General features: G+C 48.0%; 1 protein-coding gene across 2 annotated transcripts; it reads left to right on the top strand.

Moving 5' to 3' along the window:
- Positions 1-17,328: 17,328 nt before the first annotated feature.
- On the top strand, positions 17,329-25,686 carry dnaaf2 (dynein axonemal assembly factor 2). 2 transcript variants are annotated; one of them, XM_038776428.1, is made up of 3 exons: positions 17,329-19,313; positions 20,751-20,894; positions 24,524-25,686. In XM_038776428.1, exons 1-3 carry the CDS (start codon positions 17,370-17,372, stop codon positions 25,199-25,201), a joined length of 2,766 nt encoding a protein of 921 aa, XP_038632356.1. In that variant the 5' UTR covers positions 17,329-17,369; the 3' UTR covers positions 25,202-25,686. The 2 variants fall into 2 exon arrangements, with proteins under 2 accessions (XP_038632356.1, XP_038632347.1); XM_038776419.1 differs by having other exon boundaries at positions 20,748-20,894.
- Positions 25,687-26,152: the final 466 nt, after the last annotated feature.

Here is a 26,152-nt window from a genome sequence, read left to right as displayed (position 1 = left end):
GGGATTTATATGTTTGTGTTTTTATTATATTGCATGACGTAACATCTGCTTTCTGTGTTGATATTATATTTGCCAAAAATAAAAAATGTTTTAATAAAAATATATTTTTTTAAACTGTCCGTGTGGATGCATCACAATTGACCTTGATTCTGATCTCAATAGACACACACAGTTCAGAACAGTGATCCGGCGATCAGGACTTGATTTTCTTCCCCGTTCCCTTGCTAACCATGACATTGCTAGCTTAGCACAGGTGGGGAATTGAATCTGGACCACCATGTCTCTGCAGCTCAATATCAAAGTTGGCAATGCTTTGAGTAATTAGGAAAAAAATAGATTTGACGGTCGTTATTTAGGCCCAGATTTCTACTTTTTTCAGAGCCCTCAGAATATCCTTGTGTCCCTCCTGGTAGCTTGGGTTCTCTCTGATATGCAAGTAATTAAATTAAAGGGCCTATTTTATTTCAATGCAAAGAAGGCACTGAGGCGATTGCCAATCCACCTGTAATATTGCCTCACTGACCACATTTAATCTTAATTATCTTCTGAAATAAAATGGGAAAAGCTGATGCCACATCAGAGGTCGGAAATATGATCTTTAGACTATCCATGGTAGCATTAGTGCAATTACTTTCAAGCTTCACTGAAAACATTAACCATCCATTTTGAGTTTATTTATTTTTAACTTATTTTCTCTTGAACAGCAAGTCTTCAGGAATTGAGGGAAATTAGTATCATTAAGCAGGTTGTATTGGAGAAATTAATGGAACTGAAGGCTGACTGATATTCCACATTTCAGAATGGATGCATTGGTGATCATCTTCCAGAATGTGATAGATTCTGGAACGGTTCCTGCAGATTGGAAGGTAGCAAATGTCACCCCACTATTTAAGAAGGGAGGGAAAGAGAGAACTGGGAACTACATAAGAACTAGGAGCAGGAGTAGGCCATCTGGCCCCTCGAGCCTGCTCCACCATACAATGAAATCATGGCTGATCTTTTGTGGACTCAGCTCCACTTTTCGGCCTGAACACCATAACCCTTAATCCCTTTATTCTTCAAAATACTATCTATCTTTATCTTTAAAACATTTAATGAAGGAGCCTCTACTGCTTCACTGGGCAAGGAATTCCATAGATTCACAGCCCTTTGGGTGAAGAAGTTCCTCCTAAACTCAGTCCTAAATCTACTTCCCCTTATTTTGAGGCTATGCCCCCTAGTTCTGCTTTCACCCGCCAGTGGAAACAACCTGCCCGCATCTATCCTATGCCCTTCATAATTTTATATGTTTCTATAAGATCCCCCCCTCATCCTTCTAAATTCCAACGAGTACAGTCCCAGTCTACTCAACCTCTCCTCGTAATCCAACCCCTTCAACTCTGGGATTAACCTAATGAATCTCCTCTGCACACCCTCGAGCGCCAGTACGTCCTTTCTCAGGTAAGGAGACCAAAACTGAACACAGTACTCCAGGTGTGGCCTCACTAACACCTTATACAATTGCAGCATAACCTCCCTAGTCTTAAACTCCATCCCTCTAGCAATGAAGGACAAAATTCCATTCGCCTTCTTAATCGCCTGTTGCATCTGTAAACCAACTTTTTGCGACTCATGCACTAGCACACCCAGGTTTCTCTGCATAGCAGCATGTTTTAATATTTTACCATTTAAATAATCCCTTTTGCTGTTATTCCTGACATTTGTCAACATTGTATTCCCCAACTCCAAATCATCTGTGTAAATTGTGAACAATTGTGGACCCAACAGACGGTTAGCCTTATATCAGCAATAGAGGAAATGCTGGAATCTTATAAAGGGTGAGATAAATGGGAATCTAGATAATAATGATCTTTTTTAAAAAATAATTTTTATTAAGATTTTCACAAAATATAAACAACAAAATAATATTAACAAAACAACCATAGTACAAATCAAAGAACAAAAACCAACCCCCCCCCCCCCCCCCCCCCCCCCCCCAGCAACTACAAAAACAAAAAAGAAAACAAAAAGGAAAGGGATAACACCTGCCACATCCAACAAACCCATGTACACAATTCTCCCTCCCACCGAACCAAACAACCCCCCCCCCCAACCGGGTTTCTGCTGCTGCCGGCCTATTTCCCTACCGTTCCGCCAGGAAGTCCAGGAAAGGCTGCCACCGCCTAAAGAACCCTTGCACCGACCCCCTCACGGCGAATTTCACCCTCTCCAACTTGATGAACCCCGCCATGTCATTGATCCAGGCCTCCACGCTTGGGGGCCTCGCATCCTTCCACTGAAGCAAAATCCTACGCCGGGCTACTAGGGACGCAAAGGCCAGAACACCGGCCTCTTTCGCCTCCTGCACTCCCGGCTCCACTGCTACCCCAAATATCGCGAGTCCCCAGCCTGGCTCAACCCTGGATCCTACCACCCTCGACACCGTGCTTGCTACCCCCTTCCTAAAGTCCCCCAACGCTGGGCATGCCCAGAACATATGGGCGTGGTTCGCTGGGCTCCCCGAGCACCTAGCACACCTATCCTCGTCCCCAAAGAACCTGCTCATCCTCGTCCCGGTTATATGAGCCCTATGCAGCACTTTGAACTGTATGAGGCTAAGCCTCGCACAAGAAGAGGAGTTCACCCTTTCCAGGGCATCCACCCACGTCCCCTCCTCAATCTCCTCACCCAGCTCCTCTTCCCATTTACCCTTCAGCTCCTCAACCGAGGACTCATCCACCTCCTGCATAACATGGTACACGTCCAAAATCTTCCCTCCTCCAACCCACACCCCCGAGAGCACCCTGTCCCGAACCCCCCGCGGGGGCAACATAGGGAACCCCGCCACTTGCCGCCTGGCAAACGCCCTAACCTGCATGTACCTAAACATGTTCACCGGGGGAGCCCAAACTTCCCCTCCAACTCACCCAGGCTCGCAAACCTCCCATCTACAAACAATCTCAACCTCATAATACCTGCCCTGTGCCAGCTAAGAAACCCCCCATCGACGCTCCCCGGACAAACCGGTGGTTCCGCCGTATCGGGGACTCTATCGAGCCCCCACGTCCCCCCTATGCCGTCTCCATTGCCCCCAAATTTTCAGGGTAGCCACCACCACCGGGCTCATAGTATACCTCGTTGGAGGGAGCGGCAACGGCGCCGTTACCAGCGCCTCCAGGCTCATGTTCACACAGGACGCCATCTCCATCCTCTTCCATGCTGCCCCCTCCCCGTCCATTACCCACTTACGCACCATTGCTGCGTTGGCAGCCCAGTAATACCCACACAGGTTGGGCAGCGCCAGCCCCCCCCCGTCCCTGCCCTGCTCCAAAAACACCCTTCTCACCCTCGGGGTCCCGTGTGCCCATACAAACTCCGTGATGCTCCTGTTGACCCTCCTAAAAAAGGCCTTTGGGATAAGGATGGGGAGGCACTGGAACAGGAACAAAAACATCTTGACGGACTGCACCCTACCCGCCAGCGACAGCAGTAACATATCCCACCTTTTAAACTCCTCCTCCATTTGCTCCACCAGCCTTGCGAGGTTAAGCTTGTGCAGGGCCCCCCAGCTCCTAGCCACCTGGACTCCCAGGTACCTAAAGCTCCTCCCTGCCTGCTTCAGTGGGAGCCTACCAATCCCCTCCTCCTGATCCCCCGGGTGCACAACGAACAGCTCGCTCTTACCCAGGTTGAGCTTATAACCCAGAAAAGCCCCCAAATTCGCTGAGAATCCTCATCACCTCCGGCATTCCCCCCACCGGGTCCGCCACAGACAGCAACAGGTCGTCCACATAAAGCGACACTCGATGCTCCTCCCCACCCCGCACCAGGCCCCTCCAGTTCCCCGACTCCCTCAGCGCCATGGCCAGGGGATCAATTGCCAACGCAAGGGGGGACAGGGGACACCCTTGTTTCGTCCCCCGGTGCAGCCGAAAGTACTCCGACCACCTCCTGTTCATGGCTACACTCGCCATTGGGATAATAATGATCTGATTAGACATTGTGCAGTGAAGGTTCACCAGACTTGTTCCTGGGATGGCAGGACAGTCCTATGAAGAGAGATTGAATTTTGGAGAATGTGAGGCAATGTCGTTTTCTGGAAGGGAAATCATATTTAACCAATTTACTGGAGTTCTTTGAAGGAGTCACATGTGCTGTGGGTAAAGGGGAACTAGTGGATGCATGCAATCAACATGCTCCTCTCTTCACTTACTCTTGCTTTACTTGTGTATCAGTCATTCCAGTAGAAAAAAACTATGCAGATGGAAATCAACGGAATGTGGCAATCCTGCACGTGGGTAACAGTCAAGAAAATGTCTTGTGGGCTGCATTCAGAACCCAGATGGGCTGCATGTGGTCCCCGGATATTCCTTATTTCTAATGCATGTCACCAACACCATAATCCCAGCCAAGCTCACATCAAAGCTCCAAAACCTAGGACTTGGCTCATTCACTCTGCAAACTGAGTCCTTGACTTTCTGACCCATAGACCACAATCAGTAAGAATAAAGTAAGAAGTCTTACAACATCAGGTTAAAGTCCAACAGGTTTGTTTCGAATCACTAGCTTTCAGAACGCAGCTCCTTCATCAGGTGAATCAGTTTGGACTTTAACCTGGTGTTGTAAGACCTCTTACTGTGCCAACCCCAATCCAACGTCGACATCTCCACATCAAGTAAGGATAAACAAACTCCACAATAGTCCTCAATACCGGGGCTCCGGAAGTCTGAGTACTTAGTCCCCTACAATACTCTCTATACACGTGACTCTGTGGCAAAATTTGGCTCCAACTCCATCTGCAAGTTTGCTGACGACATGACCACAGACATGGATCTCGAACAACAACAAGTCAGAATACAGAAGGGAGATAGAGAACCTAGTGGAGAGTGTAACAACAACAATCCCTCCCTCAATGCCAGCAAAACTAAAGACTTGGTCATTGACTTCAGAAAGCAAAGAACTGTACACACCCATCTGTATCAATGTGGCTGAGGTGGAGATGGTCGACAACTTCAAGTTCCTAGATATGCAAATCACCAAAAACTCTGTCCTGGTCTACCCATGTCAACGCTACCAAGAAAGCACACCAACGCCTATACTTCCTCAGGAAACTAAGGAAATTCGGCATGTCCACATTAACTCTTACCAAATTTTACAGGTGCACCATAGAAAGCATCCTATCTGGCTGCATCACAGCCTGGTATGGTAACTGCTTGGCTCAAAACCACAAGAAACTTTACAGAGTCGTGAACACCACCCAATCCGTCACATGAACCCGTCTCCCATCCATTGGGTGGAATTCTCCGCTCCCGCGATAAATCGGGAAGGCCGTCGTGAACTCGGCCGAGTTTCACGACGGCCTCGGAGGCCGCTCCTCTGACCTTATTCACCCCCACCCGGGGGGCTAGGAGCGGCGCTCCGTAACTCTCGGCCGCCGGGCCTTGACGCTTGCGTCAAGGCGGCGGGCCGAGAATTACGCAACGGCGGCGCCTAAGTGATGTCAGCCGCGCATGCGCAGGTTGGGCGGCTCCAACCCACGCATGCGCAGCTGACGTCATGACAGCTGACGGCTCAAACCCGCGCATGCGCGGTTGCCGTCTTCCCCTCCACTGCCCTGCAAGCCGTGGCGGCTTGATCTTGCGGGGCGGCAGAGGGGAAAGAGTGCGTCGCTTTGAGACACCGGCCCGGCGATCGGTGGGCACCGATCGCGGGCCAGTCCCCTCCCGAGCACGGCCGTGGTGCTCACTCCCCTCTCCGCCCCCCACAAGCCTCAAACCAGCATTTGGCGGCCATGTTCACGACGGCAGCGACCAGGTGTGGTTGCCGCTGTCGTGAACCGGTCGGGAACGTCAAGCAGCTCGGCCTAACCGGGGGGTGGGAGAATTGCGGGGGGCGCCAGGCGGGCGTGTCGTGAGTCGCCCGGCCCTCCAGCGATTCTCCCACCCGGCGTGGGGAGCGGAGAATTCCACCCATTGACTCCATCTACACCTCCCGCTGCCTTAGGAAAGCGGGCAGCATAATTAAAGAGCCCTCACACCCGACTTACTCATTCTTCCAACTTCTTCCATCGGGCAGAAGATACAAAAGTCTGAGAACACGCATAAACAGATTCAAAAACAGTGTCTTCCCCGCTTTTACCAGACTCTTAAACAACCCTCTTATGGACTGATCTGATTAATGCTACACTACTGTATGCTTCACCCGATGCCGGTGTCTATGTATTTACATTGTGTACCTTATCTTGCCCTATTATGTATTCTCTTTTCATGTACAAATGATCTGTTTGATCTGCACGCTGAAAAATACTTTTCACTGTACCTCGGTACACATGACAATAAACAAATCCAACAGCTATCTACTAGAAGAGAGAAGTTACAATTTAAAACTTGAAAACTACCCAGAATTGGAGAGCAGCATTATGGGATGTGGGCTTCGCTGGCAAGACTAGCATTAGGGCGGCACGGTAGCACAGTGGTTAGCACTGTTGCTTCACAGCGCCAGGGCCCGGGTTCAATTCCCGGCTTGGGTCACTGGCTGTGCGGAGTCTGCACGTTCTCCCTGTGATTGCGTGGGTTTCCTCCCACAAGTCCCGTAAGACATGCTGTTAGGTGATTTGGACATTCTGAATTCTTCCTCAGTGTACCCCAACTGGCGCCGGAGTGTGGCGACTAGGGGATTTTCACAGTAACTTCATTGCAGTGTTAATGTAAGCCTACTTGTGACACTAATATAGGTTATTATTGTTGTTGCCTATTTCTAATTGCCCTCGACCCGAGTGGCTTGCCCTGCCATTTCAGAAGGCCATTAAAGTCCACCCGACTTTGTTTGCGCTTTTAAGCGCTGGATTTGAAGAAACAGTGTTTGGTGTATATATTGGTTTATGGAACAGAGAACCCGAAGAGATCGAAAGGGAAGAAACAAAAAGTCAAGGTCGAGCTGGGTGTTGGCTGCAGCAGCGGACAAGATGGCCGGTGTCCAGACCCCTGGGGCTTCGACCCAACCATCAACGGAGGAACTGATGCAGGTCATCCGGAAAGCTTCGCCAGACAGAAACGGGAATGTCTGCACCTGATTAAGGAAACGGTGGAGAGGATGGAGGGATGGAGCGGAGGCTAGATGCCCAGGACCGGGCGATCCAGAACCTGGAGATTGTGCTAGCTGAACAGGAGGAACACCAGATGGAGGTGGAGGTGGGGATGCTGAGGGACCAGCAAAAAAGGCTGTTGGAACAGGTAGAGGATTTGGAGAACAGGTCTCGTAGGCAGAACCTAAGGATTGTCGGCCTCCTGGAGGGGGCTGATCCCGGGGAGTTTGTGGCGAACATGTTCCAGAAGCTGCTGGGAGATGGGGCTTTCCCCCGACCGTTGGAGGTGGATCGGACGTACAGAGCGCTGGCGAGGAAGCCATGGCAGGGAGACCCCCCGGTGGTCAGGTTCCATAGGTACCTGGATAAGAAGTGTATTCTCCAATGGGCCAAACGCACGCGGAGCTGCAAGTGGGACAACAGCATTTTGCGGGTGTACCAAGATCTAAGCGTGGAGGTGACCAAGAGGAGGGCAGACTTTAATCAAGTCAAGTCAATCCTGTTCAAGAAGTAGGTTAAGTTTGGTCTGTTGTATCCGGCGCGACTTTGGGTTACGTATGAGGACCAACATCACTATCTTGAGTCGCCCGAGGACGCTATGGAGTTTGCCAGGAACAAAGGACTGGTGCCAACTTGAGAACATTCTGCTCTAAGTTTGAGAAACTGTTTTTCCTGCTTGTTTTAAATGCTGTTTGCACTGATTAATTTGTTTGTTTGTTTTCGTTCTTGCCTTTTCTCTTCGATAATTGTGTTTTGTTTAAGAAGGGGAAAGTAGTTGAAAAATTATTCAATCTCGGTGGGTTTTCTGTGTTGTGAGGGGGGATAGTGGTGGGGACTTTCGACTTTGTATTATTTTGAGTGGTATTACTTTGATTTGTATTATGGCGAGAGTTTGGCTTTGTTTTTCTTTGTACTGACTTTGGGTGGTGTCTGTTTCTTAAAGGGGACGGCCGTCGGGGCTGGGTTGATGAGGGCAATGGTTTCGAGGAGCAGCGGGAGGGCAGGTAGGCAACAATAGGTGGGAGACATGCTGGTGCCGGAGCCGCGGGCCACTAGGCTAGCTGGGTGAGCTAGTCTGCAGGAGCGCAGTGGGGGGGGTGTGTATACAATCAGATTAGGGATGGGGTTAGGTTACAGATTGTTGTTGCTCGGGGGGAGGGGTTGCTTGGCTGACGAGGGAGGGATTTGATTTTAGAAGTGGGGAAGAGGACGGGGATGGGTGCTGCCAGGAGGAAGGGCCACAGAGGCGCGGGGCAGGGGCTGGGGGCAGGCCCAGGAAAGGGGATGGCTGACTGGCAGGGGGGGGGGGGGGGCGCGGTGCCCCCCAACTAGGCTGGTTACATGGAACATTAGAGGGCTAAATGGGCCGGTGAAGAGGGCTAAAGTGTTTGCGCATCTTAGGGCTTTAAAGGCGGACGTGATAATGTTGCAGGAGATGCACCTGAAGGTAGCGGACCAGATCAGGTTGAGGAAGAGCTGGGTTAGTCAGGTATTCCACTCAGGGCTAGACGCTAAGACCAGGGGAGTCGCGATTCTGGTGAACAAGTGGGTGCAGTTTGAGATGGGGAATATTGTTTTGAATGGGGGAGGTCGCTACGTTATGGTTAGCGGTAGGCTGGAAGGGAGGAAGGTCGTCTTGGTCAACATATATGCGCCAAACTGGGATGATGCGGATTTCATAAAGAGGGTGCTAGGGAAGATACCTGACCTGGATTCCCACAAGCTGGTTATGGGAGGGGATTTCAATACAGTTATGGATCCAGGCCTGGACCGGTCATGCTCAACAACAGGCAGAGTGTCAGCAATGGGAAAAGAGCTGAGGGAGTTCATGGAGCAGATGGGGGGAGGGGGGGGGGGGGGGGGGGGGGGGGGGGGGGGGGTAGGTAGTAGGCCGACAGGGAAGGAGTTTTCCTTCTTGCACGTTCATAGGGTCTATTCCCGGATTGATTTTTTTATACTGAGTAGGGATCTACTGACACGGGTGGTGAATGCGCAGTATTCGGCAATCACCATTTCCGACCATGCCCCACATTGGGTTGAGCTTCAGGTGAGTGAAGAGAGCTTCCAGCGCCCGCAGTGGAGGCTGGATGTGGGACTGCTGGCGGATGAAGGGATGTGCGAGAGGGTGAGGAAGTGTAAACAAAACTACCTGCATGTCAATGATACGGGGGAAGTCTCAGCAACGGTGGTGTGGGAGGCGATCAAGGCAGTGGTGAGAGGGGAGCTGATTTCAATCCAGGCTCACAGGGACAAGACGGACAGGGCAGAAACGGACCGACTGTTAGCGGAGATTATGCAGATTGACAGGAGGTATGCGGAGACAACGAGTGCGGAGCTCTTGAGGGAACGGAGGAGGCTGCTGGTGGAGTTTGGAGGGGTGTCCACGGGCAAGGCAGTAGAGCAACTCAGAAAGGCGAGGGGTGCGATATATGAGCATGGAAAGAAAGCCAGCAGGATGCTGGCTCTGCAGCTCAGAAAGAGGGAGGCAGCTAGGGCAATAGGTAAAGTGGTGGATGGAGGCGGTAACTTGGTAAGGGATGCGGTGGGTGTGAACAGAGCTTTCAAGAACTTTTATAGCAAACTTTACAGCTCGGAGCCCCCCGCAGGGCTGGAGGGGATGAGACACTTCTTAGACGGCCTGACATTCCCAAAAGTGGGCAGGGAGCTAGTAGAAGGGCTGGGTTCCCCGATCAGAGTTGAGGAGATATTAGAGGGCTTAAAGGCCATGCAGTCAGGTAAGTCCCCGGGGCCAGATGGGTACCCGGTCGAATTTTATAAAAAATTCTCCGGGATATTGGGGCCACAGCTGGTCAAGGATTTTAATGAGACAAGGGAAGAGGGGTGCTTCCCCAGACGATGTTGCAGGCTATCATCTCTTTGATTTTAAAACGGCACAAGAACCTGGAGTTGTGTGGGTCTTATAGGCCGATCTCCCTTCTTAATGTGAATGCCAAACTGCTGGCAAATTTTTGACCACTATGATTGAGGATTGTGTGCCGAGTTTTATTAGGGAGGACCAAACAGGGTTCGTTAAAGGTAGGCAACTGTGGGTGAAATAAGAAGATTGCTCAATGTGATCATGATTCCCCTGGAGGGAAAGGAGGTGGAAGTAGTGGTGGCTATGGACGCAGAGAAGGCATTTGACCAGGTAGAGTGGTTTGGGGACAGTTTGGATTTGGAGTGGGTTTCATCGACTGGGTCAGGCTGTTATATCAGGCCCTGGAGGCGAGTGTGAGGACAAACAGGACGACTTCTGACTATTTCAGATTGTACTGTGGGACGAGACAGGGGTGCCCCTCTCCCCACTGCTGTTTGCGCTAGCTATAGAGCCGCTGGCAATTGCTCTGAGGGCTTCAGGGGGTTGGAAGGGGCTAGTTTGGGGTGGGGGGGGGGGGGGGGGGTTGGAGCATAGGGTTTCATTGTATGCAGATGACCTGCATTTGTACATTTTGGACCTGGTGGTGGGGATGGACGGAATCATGGCGACCCTGGGGGAATTTGGCTGGTTTTCGGGGTGTAAGTTGAATATGACAAAAAGTGAAATGTTTCTCGTTCAGGAGAGGGGCCAAGGGGACCAGCTGAGGGAGCTGCCGTTCCGGCTAGTTGGGGACAGTTTCAGGTAGCTGGGAATACAAGTGGCGTGGGAATGGAGTTGACTACACAAAATAAACCTGTCCCGGCTGGTGGATCAAATGCGAGGGGAGTTCCGGAGGTGGGAAGCGCTCCCGCTGTAGTTAGCTGGGAGAGTACAGACAGTTAAAATGACAGTCCTCCTGAGGTTCTTATTCGCCTTCCCGTGTCTCCCCATTTTCATTCCACATTCCTTTTTTAAGAGGGAAAGCAAGATCATTTTGGGCTTTGTATGGGCGGGCAAGTCCCTAAGAGTAAAGAGGGTAATGCTCGAGCAGAACTGGGGGGAAGAGGGGCTTGCACTGCCGAATTTCAGCAACTATTATTGGGCAGCTAACATGGTCATGATTAGGAAGTGGTTGGTGGGGAGGGGGGTTTGACTTGGGAGCGGATGGAGGCAGCCTCATGTCGGGGCACCAGTCTGGGGGCGTTGGTGACGGCGCCTCTGCCGTTCCCGCCGGCGCGCTTCTCCACCAGTCCTGTAGTGGTGGCGGCCCTTTGGATCTGGGGACAGTGGAGGAAGCACGTGGGAGCAATGGGAGCATTGGTCTGGTCCCCAATATGTGACAACCATCGGTTTGCCCCGGGGAGGTTGGACGGGGGATATCGGGTATGGCGGAGGGTGGAGATTGAGCGGATGGGAGATTTGTTCTTGGAAGGGCTTCCCTGGCTTTAGGGCGCTGGAGGACAAGTTTGGGTTGACGAGGGGAATGAATTCCGGTATATTCAGGTGCGGGACTTTTTGCGCAGGCAGGTGCCATCTTTTCCCCTCTTGCCACTAAGGGGATCCATGATAGGGTAGTGTCCAGAGGATGGGTGGGGGAGGGAAGTGTCTTGGATATTTACAAGGAGCTCATGGGGGCGGAGGAGATGCAGACTGAGGAGCTGAGGCATAAATGGAAGGAGGAGTTGGGAGGGGAGATTGGAGAGGGCCTATGGGCGGACGCGCTGAGCAGGGTTAATGGGACTACAACATGTGCCAGGCCTGGCCTGATTCACTTGAAGGTCGTCCACCGGGGCCACATGACAGTGTCCCAGATGAGCAGATTCTTCGGTGTAGAGGACAGATGTGTAAAATGTCTGAGAGGACCGGCAGACCGCGTCCACATCATTTGGCCGTGTCCAAAACTTAGGAGAAACTGGCAGGGGTTCGAGGACGTCATGTCTAGAGTATTGAACATAAGGGTGGCAATGGGTCCGGAGGTGGCGCTTTTTGGGGTTTCAGAGGCCCTGGAAGTACGGGGGGAGAAAGAGGCCATCGTTTTGGCCTTTGCTTCCCTAGTAGCCCATAGACGGATACTTCTAGCTTGGAGGGACTCAAAGCCCCCGACGTCGGAAGCCTGGCTGTCAGACATGGCGCGTTTCCTGGGCTTAGAGAAAATCAAGTTCGACTTGAGAGGGTCGTTGTTAGGGTTCGCCCGGAGGTGGTAACCATTCATTGACATCTTTGCGGAGAATTAATTGTCAGCAGGGGGGCGGGGAGCGGGAGGGTTAGGGGAATGTAGTATAGGGGGTCAATTAGGCAGATCTGGGTAGGACGGGTTAGGGCAATTGCACTGTGTACTTGGTTTATTGTACAGTCCTTTTATTTTCACGTTCTGTAATTTTACTGTTTACAATGCCAAAAAATACCTCATTAAAATTGTTTATCAAAAAAAAAGGGTCAAATATCTTGCTATGGGTCTGTGATGCACTGTCAATTACGCGAAGACGAGGGTAGAATGAATTCGAGGCTTTATTACTCTGAGATGTGTGGCCTCCTACAGCAGCTGACGAAATGGCTGCTGTACGGGGAGCACACATATTTATACTCTGCCTCCTGGGCGGAGCCAGCAGGCAGGGATCTACCCCCGTACCTGTAGTACAGGGGCCTTACCGTAAAACACATATATGTGCAGTATATACATCAGTGGTGACTACCGCATTCACCCCATGTTAAAAAATGAGTCCAACGGGGGTGGTGGAGAACTATATACAATAAGTTGTATTTAAAATAACAGATAATATTACAAATTCAGGCGGTCCAGTGCCTTGATCTGCCGTCGAGAGCGCTGCAGTGCTGGTGGCGACTTGGTCTTCGGTGATTCCGGGAGCGTGTCGGAATCCTCTTCATCTCCGGGTGGGAACAAGGGGAGGACAGATTGTCCTGGAGCTGGGGCTGCTGTGGGGTGCGCCGGGGAAGGGAGGGTGGCGCCGGGCAGAGTGGGTGTGGTGTGTTTGGAACCAGCTGGAGCCAGGTCCCTGAGGGGGACTGTGTCTTGGTGGCCGTCGGGGTACGCTACGTAAGCATACTGCGGGTTGGCATGGAGTAGCTGTACCCTCTCAACCAACGGGTCCGCCTTGTGGAGTCGAACGTGTCCATGGAGGAGAACGGGTCCTGGAGCTGCCAGTCACGTTGGTAGCGAAACCCCGGAGGTGGACTTCCTAGGGAAGGCAAAGAGACGTTCATGAGAGGTTTCATTAGTCGTGGTGCACAGGAGCGACCGAATGGAGTGAAGTGCTTCGGGGAGGACCTCCTGCCAGCGGGAGCCTGGGAGATTTCTGGACCGTAGGGCCAGCTGGACAGCCCTTCAGACCGTCCCATTCTCCCGCTCCACCTGCCCGTTTCCCCTGAGGTTGTAGCTGGTCGTCTTGCTTGAGGAAATGCCTCTGTTGAGCAGGTACTGGCGCAGCTTATCGCTCATGAATGAGGATCCTCGGTTGCTGTGGACGTAGGTGGGGAAGCCGAACAGAGCGAAGATGGTGTTGAGGGCTTTGTGACGGTGGCAGAGATCACGTTGGGGCATGGGATGGAAAAGGGGAATCGGGAATTTTCATCGACCACACTGAGGAAGTACGTGTTCCGGTCGGTGGAGGAGAGGGGCCCATTGAAGTCTACGCTGAGGCGTTCAAAGGAGCGGGAGGCCTTCACCAGGCACGCACGGTCTGGCTGGTAGAAGTGCGGTTTACACTCCGCGCAGACCTGGCAGTCTGTGGTGATCACCCTGACTTCCTCGATGGAGTTGGGCAGATTGCTGGCCTTGATGAAATGGTAAAAGCGGGTGACCCCTGGGTGACCGAGATTGTCGTGCAGGGTCCGGAGTCGGTCCACTTGTGCGCTGGCACATGTACCTCGGGATAGGGCATCGGGGGCTGGTTGAGCTTACCGGGGTGATACAAAATCTCATAGTTGTAGGTGGAGAGCTCGATCCTCCACCTCAAGATTTTATCGTTTTTGATCTTGCCCCGCTGTGTGTTGTTAAACATGAAGGCAACCGACCGTTGGTCAGTGAGGAGAGTGAATCTCCTGCCGGCCAGGTAATGCCTCCAATGCCGCACAGCTTCAACGATGGCTTGGGCCTCCTTTTCAATGGAGGAGTGCCGAATTTCGGAGGCATGGAAGGTGCGGGAAAACAATGCCACGGGCCTGCCTGCTTGGTTGAGGGTGGTGGCCAGAGCGATGTCTGATGCATCGCTCTCAATCTGGAAAGGCAGTGTCTCATCAACCATGTGCATTGCGACCTTGGCGATGTTGGCCTTGATACGGTTGAAGGCCTGGTGAGCCTCGGCCATCAGGGGAAAAGGTGGATTGAATGAGTGGGTGGGTCTTGTCGTAATACGAAAAGAACCCCAGGCATCGTTTGAGGGCCTTGGGGGAGGGGGAGTTCCATGAGGGGGCGCATGCGATCGGGGTCGGGCCCCAGAACTCCGTTCTGGACCACATAGCCGAGGATGGCTAAGCGGTTCGTGCTGAATACGCACTTCTCCTTGTTATACGTGAGGTTGAGGAGAGTGGTGGTGTGGAGAAATTTGGAAAGGTTGGCGTCATGGTCCTGCTGATCGTGGCCGCAGATGGTGACATTGTCCAGGTATGGGAAGGTGGCCCGCAGTCCGTACCAGTCAACCATTCGGTCCATCTCCCGTTGGAAGACCGAGACCCCATTGGTGACGCCGAAGGGGACCCAAGAAAGTGGTAAAGGCGGCCGTCTGCTTTGAACGCAGTGTATGGGCGGTTCGCCTTATGGATGGGGAGCTGGCGGTAGGCAGATTTCAGGTCCATTGTCGAGAAGACCCTGTACTGTGCAATCTGATTGACCATATGAGATATGCGTGGTAGGGGGTACGCGACGAGCTGCGTGTACCGATTGATGGTCTGACTGTAGTCAACGACCATCCTATTTTTCTCCCCAGTTTTGACCACTACCACTTGGGCTCTCCGGGGCTGTTGCTGGCCTCGATGATACCTTCCCGAAGCAGCCGCTGGACTTCAGACCTGATGAAGGTCCTGTCCTGGGCGCTGTACCGTCTGCTCCTGGTGGCGACGGGTTTGCAATCCGGGGTTAGGTTTGCAAAAAGGAAAGGCGGGTCGACCTTAAGGGTCGCGAGGCCGCACATGGTAAGGGGTGGTACGGGCCCGCCGAATTTCAGGGTTAGGCTCTGGAGGTTGCACTGGAAGTCCAGGCCGAGTAGCAAGGCAGCGCAGAGGTAGGGGAGGATGTAGAGATGGAAGCAGCTGAACTCCACGCCCTGGACAGTGAGGGTGGCGATGCAGTACCCCCGGATCGCCACGGAGTGGGATCCGGAGGCCAGGGAGATTCTCTGGTTAGTGGGGTGTACTGCGAGGGAGCAGCGCCTTACCGTGTCGTGATGAATGAAGCTCTCCGTGCTCCCGGAGTCCGGCAGGAAGGAGATCTCGTGCCCGTTGACCTTAACTTTTGTTGAAGCGGTCGCGAGGTTGTGTGATCGAGACTGGTCAATCGTGACTGAGGCGAGATGCGGCTGGTCGTCAGTGGTTGCAGGTGATGAGCGGCCTGATGAGGTGGCCGACGGGCAGGGTTCCTGGGTTGGGTAAGATGACGGCGCCAACGGACTGCACGTGTCCTGGGGGAGGCAAGATGGTGGCGCCCTGAGGCTGCACGTGTCCTGGGGGCAGGCAAGATGGAGGCGCCCATTGGTCTTGGGAGGGACAAGATGGCGGCGCCCACGGGCCACATGTGTTGTGAACCGAGCAAGATGGCGGCACCCACTGGCCGCACATGGTCCGAGGAGGGGAAGATGGTGGCGCCCACTGGCCGCACATGGGGGGTGCCGGGACAATAGCGGTGATTGAGCGGGCCTGGCACACTGCAGCGAAATGTCCCTTCTTGCCACAGGGTTTGCAGAGGGTGTTCCGCGCCGGGCAGCGCTGTCGGGGGTGTTTTGACTGTCCACAGAAGTAGCATTTGGGTCCCCTGGGGCTGGTTGGCTGCCGCGCGGCACAGGCGTGGAGTTGGTTGAGGGCGGTCGCTGATTGGGTCCACGATGGGTCGGCCGTCGGCGGAGTCCACGATGCACAGAGGGCGTGGGCCTGAACGCTGCGTGATGCGACTGTAAGTGAGAGCGCTAGTTTTTTGGTCGCCGCGAGGTCGAGCGTGGCCCCTTCTAAGAGGCGCTGGCCGATGTAGTCAGACCCTATGCCCGTAACAAATGTGTCTCTCATCAGCAAATTTGAGTGTTCCGTGGCCGAAATGGCCTGGCAGTCTAACTAGGGTGAGCAGGGCTTGCCAGATATCTTCCACCGACTCACCGGGAAGTTGGCACTGAATGGAGAGGAGATGCCTGGCGTAGATTTTGTTAGTCCGCTGAGCGTAGCTTTCCTTCAGTAGCGCCATGGCCTCTGCGAGGTCGGCGCGTGCTGGACGAGTGGAAAGACGTTGGAGCTCAGCCGCGTGTACAGGAACTGGAGCTTCTGTGCTTCTGGGATTGTGTCTGGCGCTGTACGATGTACGCTTCAAAACAGACTAGCCAATGTTCAAAGTCCTTTTTGGCATTGTCTGCTTGAGGATGCAGCTGCAGGCGATCCGGCTCGATGCAGAGGTCCATCGCTGAAAAATCTCAGTGCAATAAATTGATGCACTATCAATTACGCGAAGACGAGAGTAGAATGTAATCGAGGCTTTATTACACTGCAATGTGAGGCCTCCTACAGCAGCTGACAAAATGGCTGCTGTACGGGGAGCATACATATTTATATTCCGCCTACTGGGCGGAGCCAGCAGGCAGGGTTCTACCCCCGTACCTGTAGTACAGGGGCCTTACCGTAAAACACATATATATATATACAGGATATACATAAGTGGTGACTACCACAGTCTGTAATCTCATATAGGGCCAGATCAGGCAAATATCCTTCCCTTAGGGATGGGTTTTTTGTTACCACAAATCAATGATAGTTCTCTGGTCGCCATGATTGTGACTGACTGCAGTGGTACATTTCAAACCCATGTCCCAGGAATATTAGCATGGATTACTAACTAGCCTGTAATATTATCACTGTCTTCCCTCAAATGTCTGTATAATGATTGCAGCATGAACAACGGTGAAGTGAAAGCACTAGAATTGAGGCTGTGTTTGGGTTCGTTTCCGTAGCAACCAAGACGCGCGACACATCAAGATTCCGCGTGTCTCTTGTCTGCATCCGCCGCAGAGGAGCTAGCGCCCGCACAGCATCTCCTGGATATAAAAGGACGTGACGCTAAACGGCTCTTTAAAAAAAAATTAGAATCAACAACAAATCAGGAAACTTAAAACGAAGCCTTCGGAGGCGGAGAAATTGTTAGGAAGAAAATGGGGTCCGGCCCCGACGTCATCAAGCTGCGCCTCCTCCCAGCGGCGGATGGAGATGTGCTGAGGCCGCGCCGCCGTCCCAGGCTGGACAATGAGCGCTTCCAAACTGGAGGAGTTGGATTTGACCCAGGACGAAGTGGAGCGTTTTTCCAAAGCGTTCAAAGATGAGAAATTTAGAAGCATGTTGTGCGAATACGCGGAGGAGATCTCCAACCCGGAAAATAGGAAGAAGTACGAAGAGGAAATCACCCAGCTGGAGAAGGAGAGAGGCATGGACATCAAGTTCGTGCATCCCAATCCCGGCTACGTCCTCAAGACCAGCGTCAGCGGGGACAAGAAATGTTTCATCAACGTCTGCAGTAACGACCTGATAAATAAGCCCGTTTGCAAGGCCGGAAAAGTTGCTAACGGGACGGTGGGGCAGCATTGGTCTCTTCCCTACAGTTTGGCGCCTGGGAGGGAAGATCTGGGCACAGGTGGCAGAAAGCACATGATCTATGATGTGGTGTTTCACCCAGACACCCTGTACATGGCCAGTAAAAATGCCAAGTTTAAAAAAATGGTGGATCAAACTTCCATCGACGTCATAGAGAAACAACTAAATGCAAAACTAGATTTGAGAAACGCTAAGACCTTAAAGGTGAAATACAAGGGGATGCCTGACGCTGCTGTCATTCGCAAACCCACTCTCGGTGGCCCTAAAGAGTCTCCGGAAGAAGACGACCCTTTAAGGTTTCCTTATCCCTTTGATCCTCCAAAGTCAAAAATTGCCCCTGAGAATGGCACGAAAGCTAAAACAACGAGCAAGGGTTCAAAACCTGCGGCGAAAGACGAGAATACAAATGTGCAAGACAGCAAATTTACCCAACCCAAATACTCCATTGTTTACAGGTCGCATTTCGATTTGCAAGATTATCGATATGCTCGTGAAGCTGCTCCCAGCACCAGACCTAAAGAACTGGTGGTTACCATCGACCTCCCTTTGCTTAAGTCTGCCGAGAATGCTTGCTTAGATGTAACCGAGAAACTGTTATGTTTGGAGTCACAGAAACCAGCTTACAAGCTTGATGTGCCTCTGCCATATCCAGTAGATGAAAATCTGGGGTCAGCTAAGTTTAACAAATCGAAGAGACAGCTTGTAGTCACTTTGCCTGTGCTATCTGTGAAGCAACCCAGTGTCTTGGAAATCAAACAAGATTACAGTAGCGATCTTGATCAAACAGGGAAGAGCAGTGAGACCACAGAAAGTGGCCAGTCATTCTGTGAATCAGAATTATGTCCGCTTGAAGGACATTCCCAACAACAAAATGGAGAGTGTGTGGGTGCTTGCGTAAACCCTGAAGGTGAGCTTTGTGCCCTTCAAGATTTCAATTTGGAAAAATCTCAGAACAATGAACACCTTGAACTGAGCCAAATAAAAACATCTACTGAGTCAGAAGTTAAAGAAACTGCATTAGTTTCAAATAATAGTTTTGCAAAAATAAATGATGTGATTGCTTGTCCCAAACTTCTTTCAGAGGTAGATTCTGATGAACAAGAAAATGGTGCCAAAGAAGATACTTTGAGTGGTCCAGACATTCGTGGGACTATGAAAAAGGCATGCAGTCATTCTGTGGGTGGGCAAGTAAACGATCATCTCCAGGTAGATTCATCTGATCACATTCAAATAGATTCATCTGCAAACACTGAATTCTGCTCTGATAACTATTTAAAGAAAACTGAACCAGTATGTCCTGATTTCCATTACCATCAAAATGAAGACTCTATTACATTCATACTGCAAGTACGAAATATTAATGAAGAGAGTTTCAAGTCCGTACTTCATTCTCATGAGTATAATATTACATTTGGGGCACAAGACTCTGATGCCTTGTATTCCTTGGTTGTTCAGTTTCCTCCAGAGCATCAGCTGGACACTGCAGAAAGTATACTCAACATATCTCAAGACAATGCTGCAGTGGTGCTAGTAAAATCACCTGAGTGTCGAGGCTTGTGGCAAAGCTTTCATGCTGGTAATACGCACAACTGTTTACAGGTAAACTTTCCAGTCCCAGAAATCTGATGATGTGTACAAAACATGATTGCTGCATTCATTCTTCTGCTCTGTCTACTTTGCCTCTTCACTGACATAATAATAATCACTTATTGTCACAAGTAGGTGTCAGTGAAGTTGCTGTGAAAAGCCCCTAGTCGCTATATTCCGGCACCTGTTCAGGGAGGCCAGTACGGGAATTGAACCCGCGCTGCTGGCCTTGTTCTGCATCACAAGCCAGCTGTTTAGCCCATTGAGCTGACATGGCTTTTACAAAACAAATACTAAAAACATTTTACAATCAGCCCCTAATATTGTTTCTTTTTAGGGTCAATCCAGTTATTGGGTTATTGAAAGGTAAAGTAGATACTTAAAGGAACATTCAAATTTAAAAAAATTATTAGAGATTATGTAAAAGAAAATAATGTGAAGGATGTCCTCGATAAATAATGCCTTGGTGTTATTTGATGGACAACAACCTTCCAGGGACAGTGCGGCACGGTGGTGCAGCGGCCTCGCAGCGCTGAGGGTCTGGGCAGTGTGAGCAGCGAATGCAGTCTAATAGATTGGAAAATGTCTTGCATGAAAAATTATCAACACCGGTTTCAAAATGAGTTCTTGATGATTTAGTGATTCAACCTGCACCTTCTCCATTTTATAATATGCCCATGATATGTTGCATAATCTATTGATACCAGTGGGCAAAAACATTAAAAAATATTGTTATGTGGTCATATTATAAATGATAATTGGGATTGAGCAGCTTTCCATTTGTGAGTCAGGAAATGTAAATTACAAAGACACTTGGCCAATTGGAAGTGAAGCTGATATGTCAAGTTTATTAGTACAATATCAGTTTCTTTGCCTCCCTGTAAGTAGTGTAAACAAGTTTTCATTGGTCTTATTCATAGTCAGGTTGCATTTTACAGAAGAGATTTAATTAATTTATTCTACATATACTGATAATACAAAAAAACCCAAAGTACTTTTTAAAATAAAATATCTATTAATACAGGTTGACTCCTTATAAAGATACTGCAAATTCAAAAATACTTTTAAGAATTAATTTAGATTTGAAAGAATTGAAGGGGCGGCATGTGGTGCAGTGGTTAGCACTGGGACTGCGGCACTGAGGACCCGGGTTCGAATCCCGGCCCTGGGTCACTGTACGTATGGAGTTTGCACATTCTCCCCATGTCTGCATGAGTTTCACCCCCACAACCCAAAGATGTGCAGATTAGGTGGATTGGCCACACTAAATTGCCCCTTAATTGGAAAAAAATAATTGGGTACTCTAAATTTATTTTTAAAAATGATTTGAAAGAATTGTGTGTTCTATTTCAGGAGTACTGTTTGTAAAGATGGATGCATAATGAATATGCTTTTGTTAGATGTCATCAATTAAATATGTGAACATGAAGTGTTCTTTCTGTTTAGAAGAAGTTGTTTGTAACTTCGGAAAATATTGATCAATTCCTGAATACTTCCTTGGAGGATCCAATCCCAAATGAGTTGACTGAAAAACATCCTGTGGTAATTAATGTGGCGGAAGTTAGTGAAAATGGCCTTGTTATTCATTCTAAGGTAAGTTATGGAAAAGTAGGTTGCTCCATATCAACTAATTAACTTAATATGTTTGAATTCAATAGATGTGTTCTTTCCCCGCATTTTCTTTGCTGAAGATTGTGTCCAAGTTCGCATCTAATATCTTTTTTAAATGCCTTTCTTTCTTTGTGAGCCTGCAGTGATTGTTATAGTTAAGCCTGATCCCACCCTCGCCAATATCCTAACACAAGAACTTACGAAATGTATTGTGCTTGGGTGTCTGTTTTTTTACCAACTGGCAAAGAAAATTCCAGACTCCTACCCCAACTAATTTAATCTAACACAGCACAACCTGGTCAGACCTGGGACATTCCTGATCTGAAATGGTCAGCTACTCATTTTAACCTTCCCTCGTTTTAGAAAGAAGCACTCTCAAAGTATGTGGCATTGCTTGTGGCCAGAGAATCCTCCATAAGCTGCCTATCTGTCCTCTCACCTAAAGACATTGTATTCTGGCAGAAAATGAAAATCCCTGTTAACTGAACAACACTAGTGGACTAAACATGACTGAAAAGAAGGTCAAATGGAATTTTAATTGGGTGTTTCCAATTATGTAAAATGCATTCAAGTAACCACCTTCTGAACCAAACATTTTAAGCAAGTAGTGAATCATTATCAAACCAGAAATGTTCTTCTCCTTACAGATATGTTTTGTACAACAAGAAATTAATTTAAGAGGGGAAAATGGAGTGTGAGACGAACCTTGCAAGTAACGTAAAAGTGGACTGTCAAATATATAAAAAGAAAAAGATTATTGAAGACGAATGTCCACAGACCAAAACAGGAAAATTTATAATAGGGAACAAAGAAATGGCAGAGCAATTAAACAACTACTTTAGTTCTGTCTTTACAGAGGAAGATACAAATAACTTCACAGAAATGCTAAGGAACCAAAGGCCGAATGAAAAGATAAAATGAAGGAAGTTAGTATTACTAGAATAATAATGCTGGAGAAATTAAGGGAATAAAAGCTGATAAATTCCTAGGCCCGATAGACTACATCTCAGGGACTGAAGGAGGTGGCCATGGAAATTGTGGATGTACTGGTTGTCATCTTTTAAAATTCTGGAAGAACCCCGGCAAATTGGAGGGTGGCAAATATAACCCTACTATTTAAAAAAGGAGGAAGGGAGAAAACGGGGATTTATAAACCAGTTAGCATAACATCAGTAGTAGGGAAAAGCTGGAGCCTATTATAATGGATGTGATAACAGGACACTTAGAAAATATCAATGGGACTAGACAAAGTCAACATAGATTTATGAAAGGGAAATCATGTTTGACAAACTTTCTTGAAATATTTTGAGGACGTAACTGGTAGAATAAATATGGGTGAACCAATGAATGTGGTGTATTTGGATTTTCAGAAAGCTTTTGATAAAGTCCCACATAAGAAGTTAGTGTGCAAAATTAAAGCGCGTGGTATTGGAAGTAATATATTGGCATGGAATAAGAGTTGATTTGCAGACAGGAAACTGAGAGTAGGAATAAATGGGTACTTTTCAAGGTGGCAGGCTGAGACTAATGGGGTCCAGCAGAGATCAGTGCTTGGTCCCCAGCTATTCATAATAGATATCAAAGATTTTGATGAGGGAATCAAATGTAATATTTACAAGTTTGCTGATAAAACAAAACTTGGTGGGAATGTGAGTGGTGAGGAGGATGTTAAGAGGCTTCAGGGTGATTTAGTTAAGTTGAATGAGTGGACAAATACACGGCCGATGTACTATAAAGTGGATAAGTGTGATGTTATGCACTTTGGATGGAAAAACAGAATGGCAGTGTATTATTTAAATGGTGATGGATTGGGAAATGTTGACGTATGCAGGGACCTGGGTGTCCTTGTATGCCAGTTACTGAGAACAAGGAAGCAGTTGGGAAGATAAATGATATGTTGGCCTTCATAATAATAATCTTTATTATTGTCACAAGTACTACGGCTCTGAGGACCCAGGTTCGAATCTTGGTGCTGGGTCACTGTCCGTGTGGAGTTTCCACATTTTCCCCATTTCTGCATGGGTTTCACCCCCACAACCCAAAGATGTGCAGGTTAGGTGGATTGGCCATGCTAAATTACCCCTCAATTGGAAAAAAATAATAATTGGGTACTCTAAATTTATTTAAAAAAAATTATTGTCACAAGTAGGCTTACATTAACACTGCAATGAAGTTACTGTGAAAAGCCCCTAGTCGCCACACTCTGCCACCTGTTGGGATACACTGAGGGGGAATTCAGAATGTCCAATTCACCTAACAGCACGTCTTTCGGGACTTGTGGGAGGAAACCGGAGCACCCGGAGGAAACCCACACTGACACGGGGAGAACATGCAGACTCTGCACAGACAGTGACCCAAGCCGGGAATCAAACCTGGGTCCCTGGCACTGTGAAGCAACAGTGCTAGCCACTGTTATCATTGCAAGAGGACTTAAGTACAGAAGCAAGGATATCATACTGCAGCTGTACAGAGCCTTGGTGAGACCACACCTGGAGTATTGTGTGCAGTTTTGGTTTCCTTATCTAAGAAAGGATATACTTGGCATAGAGGGAGTGCAGTAAAGTTTCACCAGACTGACTTCGGGAATGGCAGGATTGTTGTATGAGGAGAGATTCTGTTGTCTGGGCCTGCTTTAACTGGCATTTTGAAGAATGAGAGGAGATCTAATTGAAACGTATAAAATTAAAACAGGGCTGGACAGATTAAATGCAGGGATGTTGTTTCCTCTGGCTGGGAGTCCAGAACAAGGGCTTACAATCTCAGGATACGGAGTTGGCCATTTAGGAATGAGATGAGAACAAACGTCTTTACTCAGAGGATAGTTTTCATTTGTGTCCCAAGAAAGAGAATTTATAAATTGTCAAAATTTAACTTTTATTGGTGTTTTCATTGACCAAACAAGAAAACTTTGTTTTTGTCTAATTCTGTCTTCAATTTTATTTCAGGCTTATGTACTTATTATGAGATTGCTCATGAACAGTTTTAAAATATGCTTACTATAGGACATACTAAGTTTGGAATTCATATATTTACAGTTTTTTTTGAGCTATCAGACACTTCATCATCATAATTGTGAAGAAAATATTATACCGTCACAAATTATTGTGAAATCATAGAATCTTACAGGAGGCCATTTGGTCCAGTGTGCCTTTTTAAAAGAACTGTCCAATATGTCCCCCGTACTTTCTTTTTCCCTTTATCATTGCATTTTTTTTTCCTTTTCAATTATGTACCTAATTCCATTTTGAAGTTTACAGTTGGGTCTGCTTCAGGCTGTGCATTCAAGATTTCTACTCTTGTGTTTTGTGAAAGGGTTGTGAAGGGGTTTTGAAATTACTATGTGAGATCACTGTCATGACAACTTTTGTTAATCATGTAATTATTAATGACATTGAATCACATTATTCCACATCTCAATCACAGAAACAGTCATATGATACCAAGGAACCGTTACTATGCAAAACAAAATTTGCCAAATCCCTCCCTGCCTTTATCGGCATTAGCTCGGAGGCCTTGCAAATCAGAAATTGATCGATGTGATTTGTTTTACAATTTTAAATATTTTCCATTTCTAATTCAGATAAATATTAATGTTGGTTTTATAATTTCAGCAACAAGAGACTAATAACACCAATTCTCAAGGAGCTTCTGTGAAACCAGATAGAATCAACCCCAGTGAAGCTTCTAATCCTGGATCAAACATTCAGCAACATGCAGAAAAAATCTGCTTCTCTGAATCTACTGCAAGGGGTAACATATTGGATAAGGAAATACCTAAGGAAAATGATGCTGTTGAGTTTGTATCTAGTCTTGGAGACCAGTTTGTTGCTGTGTCAGGGACTTGCAATAATTTTACATCGGCATCTAACGCAGCAGAAGGAACTATAATGAAAATTCCAAGGGATGAGACGGGTCAATTGACCAGCAATAACTGCTTGACTTCTGTTGATGGGAGCAAACTTAATAGTGAAGTTGAAATTAAAAGTCAGTCTATGATACCACCCTCGCAGCTCAGCATGGCAAATGTTGAGGATCCAACATCAGTGAATTGTAAAAAGTCAGTCAATTTTAAAAGGTGTGTAAAAGTGGATGATGATGATGTACTTGATGAGGATGACCTTCCAAGTGACCAGAAGAGTGGCAACTCTCCTGAGTTTACTAAGCCCACAGCTGCACCACAAATTCTTGAGGAAATCAATCCTGCTGATGGAAGTGTTAAGATTATTACTGACCACAGAACACATTCTGCATTCACATTTCAGAACACAGAGTTATATCAACTCGATTAATGTAATGTTTGATCTGTTTAGGAACAAAATTTCAACTTTATGGTCAAGTAACTGATTTCACATTTGTTCGTTCAGACACTTGCAATACTAAGATTTTGTTATATTTTAAAATTTAAAGCTGTAAAAAATTGTATTAAAGGTTGATTTGCATTTTGACAGTGAATACCAAATCAAAAAATAACTTGTAGCTGATGACCACATAATGGGAGCTGAAATGGTAATTTCTATGACCATAATTTGTGATTTGTTATTAAGTCAGGAGTTATTTAGTAATTCTGTAGTCGAAACTTCTTCTCAGGAACAACTGATTTCCAGGTATGTATCATAATACCTATTTTGTTGAATTTAAGTTAATTAACTTTAGCCTCAAGTATATGGTTTAAAAAAAAAACCTTGTTTATTAAAATTTGTTTTAATTTCTGCACCCAGATGACCTTTTTCTTATGCCAAAACCAATTTGTTATTAAACAAATTATTTTTTGAACTATTTGATAGTTTTCAAATTATTTAAAGTTTACAATTTGTTGTTAAGATACAGTAATACTGTAGTTGGAGGTTTTGCGGTATAGTGTGTAACATTCTGGCTCTGAGCCAGAAGCTCCAGGAGTTGGCCAAGGAAGATGTGTTCATAACACAGCCAAACAGGTTTCATATCAAGCTGCAAATCCTTCCAGAGTCAGGCAGTAACAGCAGTAGAGACTCCCGTTAGCTGCGGGATCAAAAGAAATTTGGAGCCACTACCATCACTTTCCATAGCTCGAGACTACAACTTGCACGTAAAACTGCATGTTGCCACAGCAAATCAGACTCCTTGAGAGAATTGGCATCACCACCAATGTTTTTGAAATGAAATGAATGAAAATCGTTTATTGTCACAAGTAGGCTTCAAATGAAGTTACTGTGAAAAGCCCCTAGTTGTCACATTCCGCCGCCTGTTTGGGGAGGCTGGTA

This window comes from Scyliorhinus canicula, chromosome 2 (genome assembly GCF_902713615.1).
Source record: "Scyliorhinus canicula chromosome 2, sScyCan1.1, whole genome shotgun sequence".
Classification (NCBI taxonomy): domain Eukaryota; kingdom Metazoa; phylum Chordata; class Chondrichthyes; order Carcharhiniformes; family Scyliorhinidae; genus Scyliorhinus; species Scyliorhinus canicula.
Note: the sequence above shows the minus strand (reverse complement) of the source record. Positions and strands in the feature narration are given on the sequence as shown.

Bases quoted from the DNA above. Each gene is read 5' to 3' on its own strand.
- dnaaf2 (XM_038776419.1), top strand. From the start codon at position 17,370: ATGAGCGCTTCCAAACTGGAGGAGTTGGATTTGACCCAGGACGAAGTG. The intron at 19,314-20,747 runs GTAAACTTTCCA...CTTTCTGTTTAG, and splicing joins ATACGCACAACTGTTTACAG to AAGAAGTTGTTTGTAACTTC. The intron at 20,895-24,523 runs GTAAGTTATGGA...TTATAATTTCAG, and splicing joins GCCTTGTTATTCATTCTAAG to CAACAAGAGACTAATAACAC.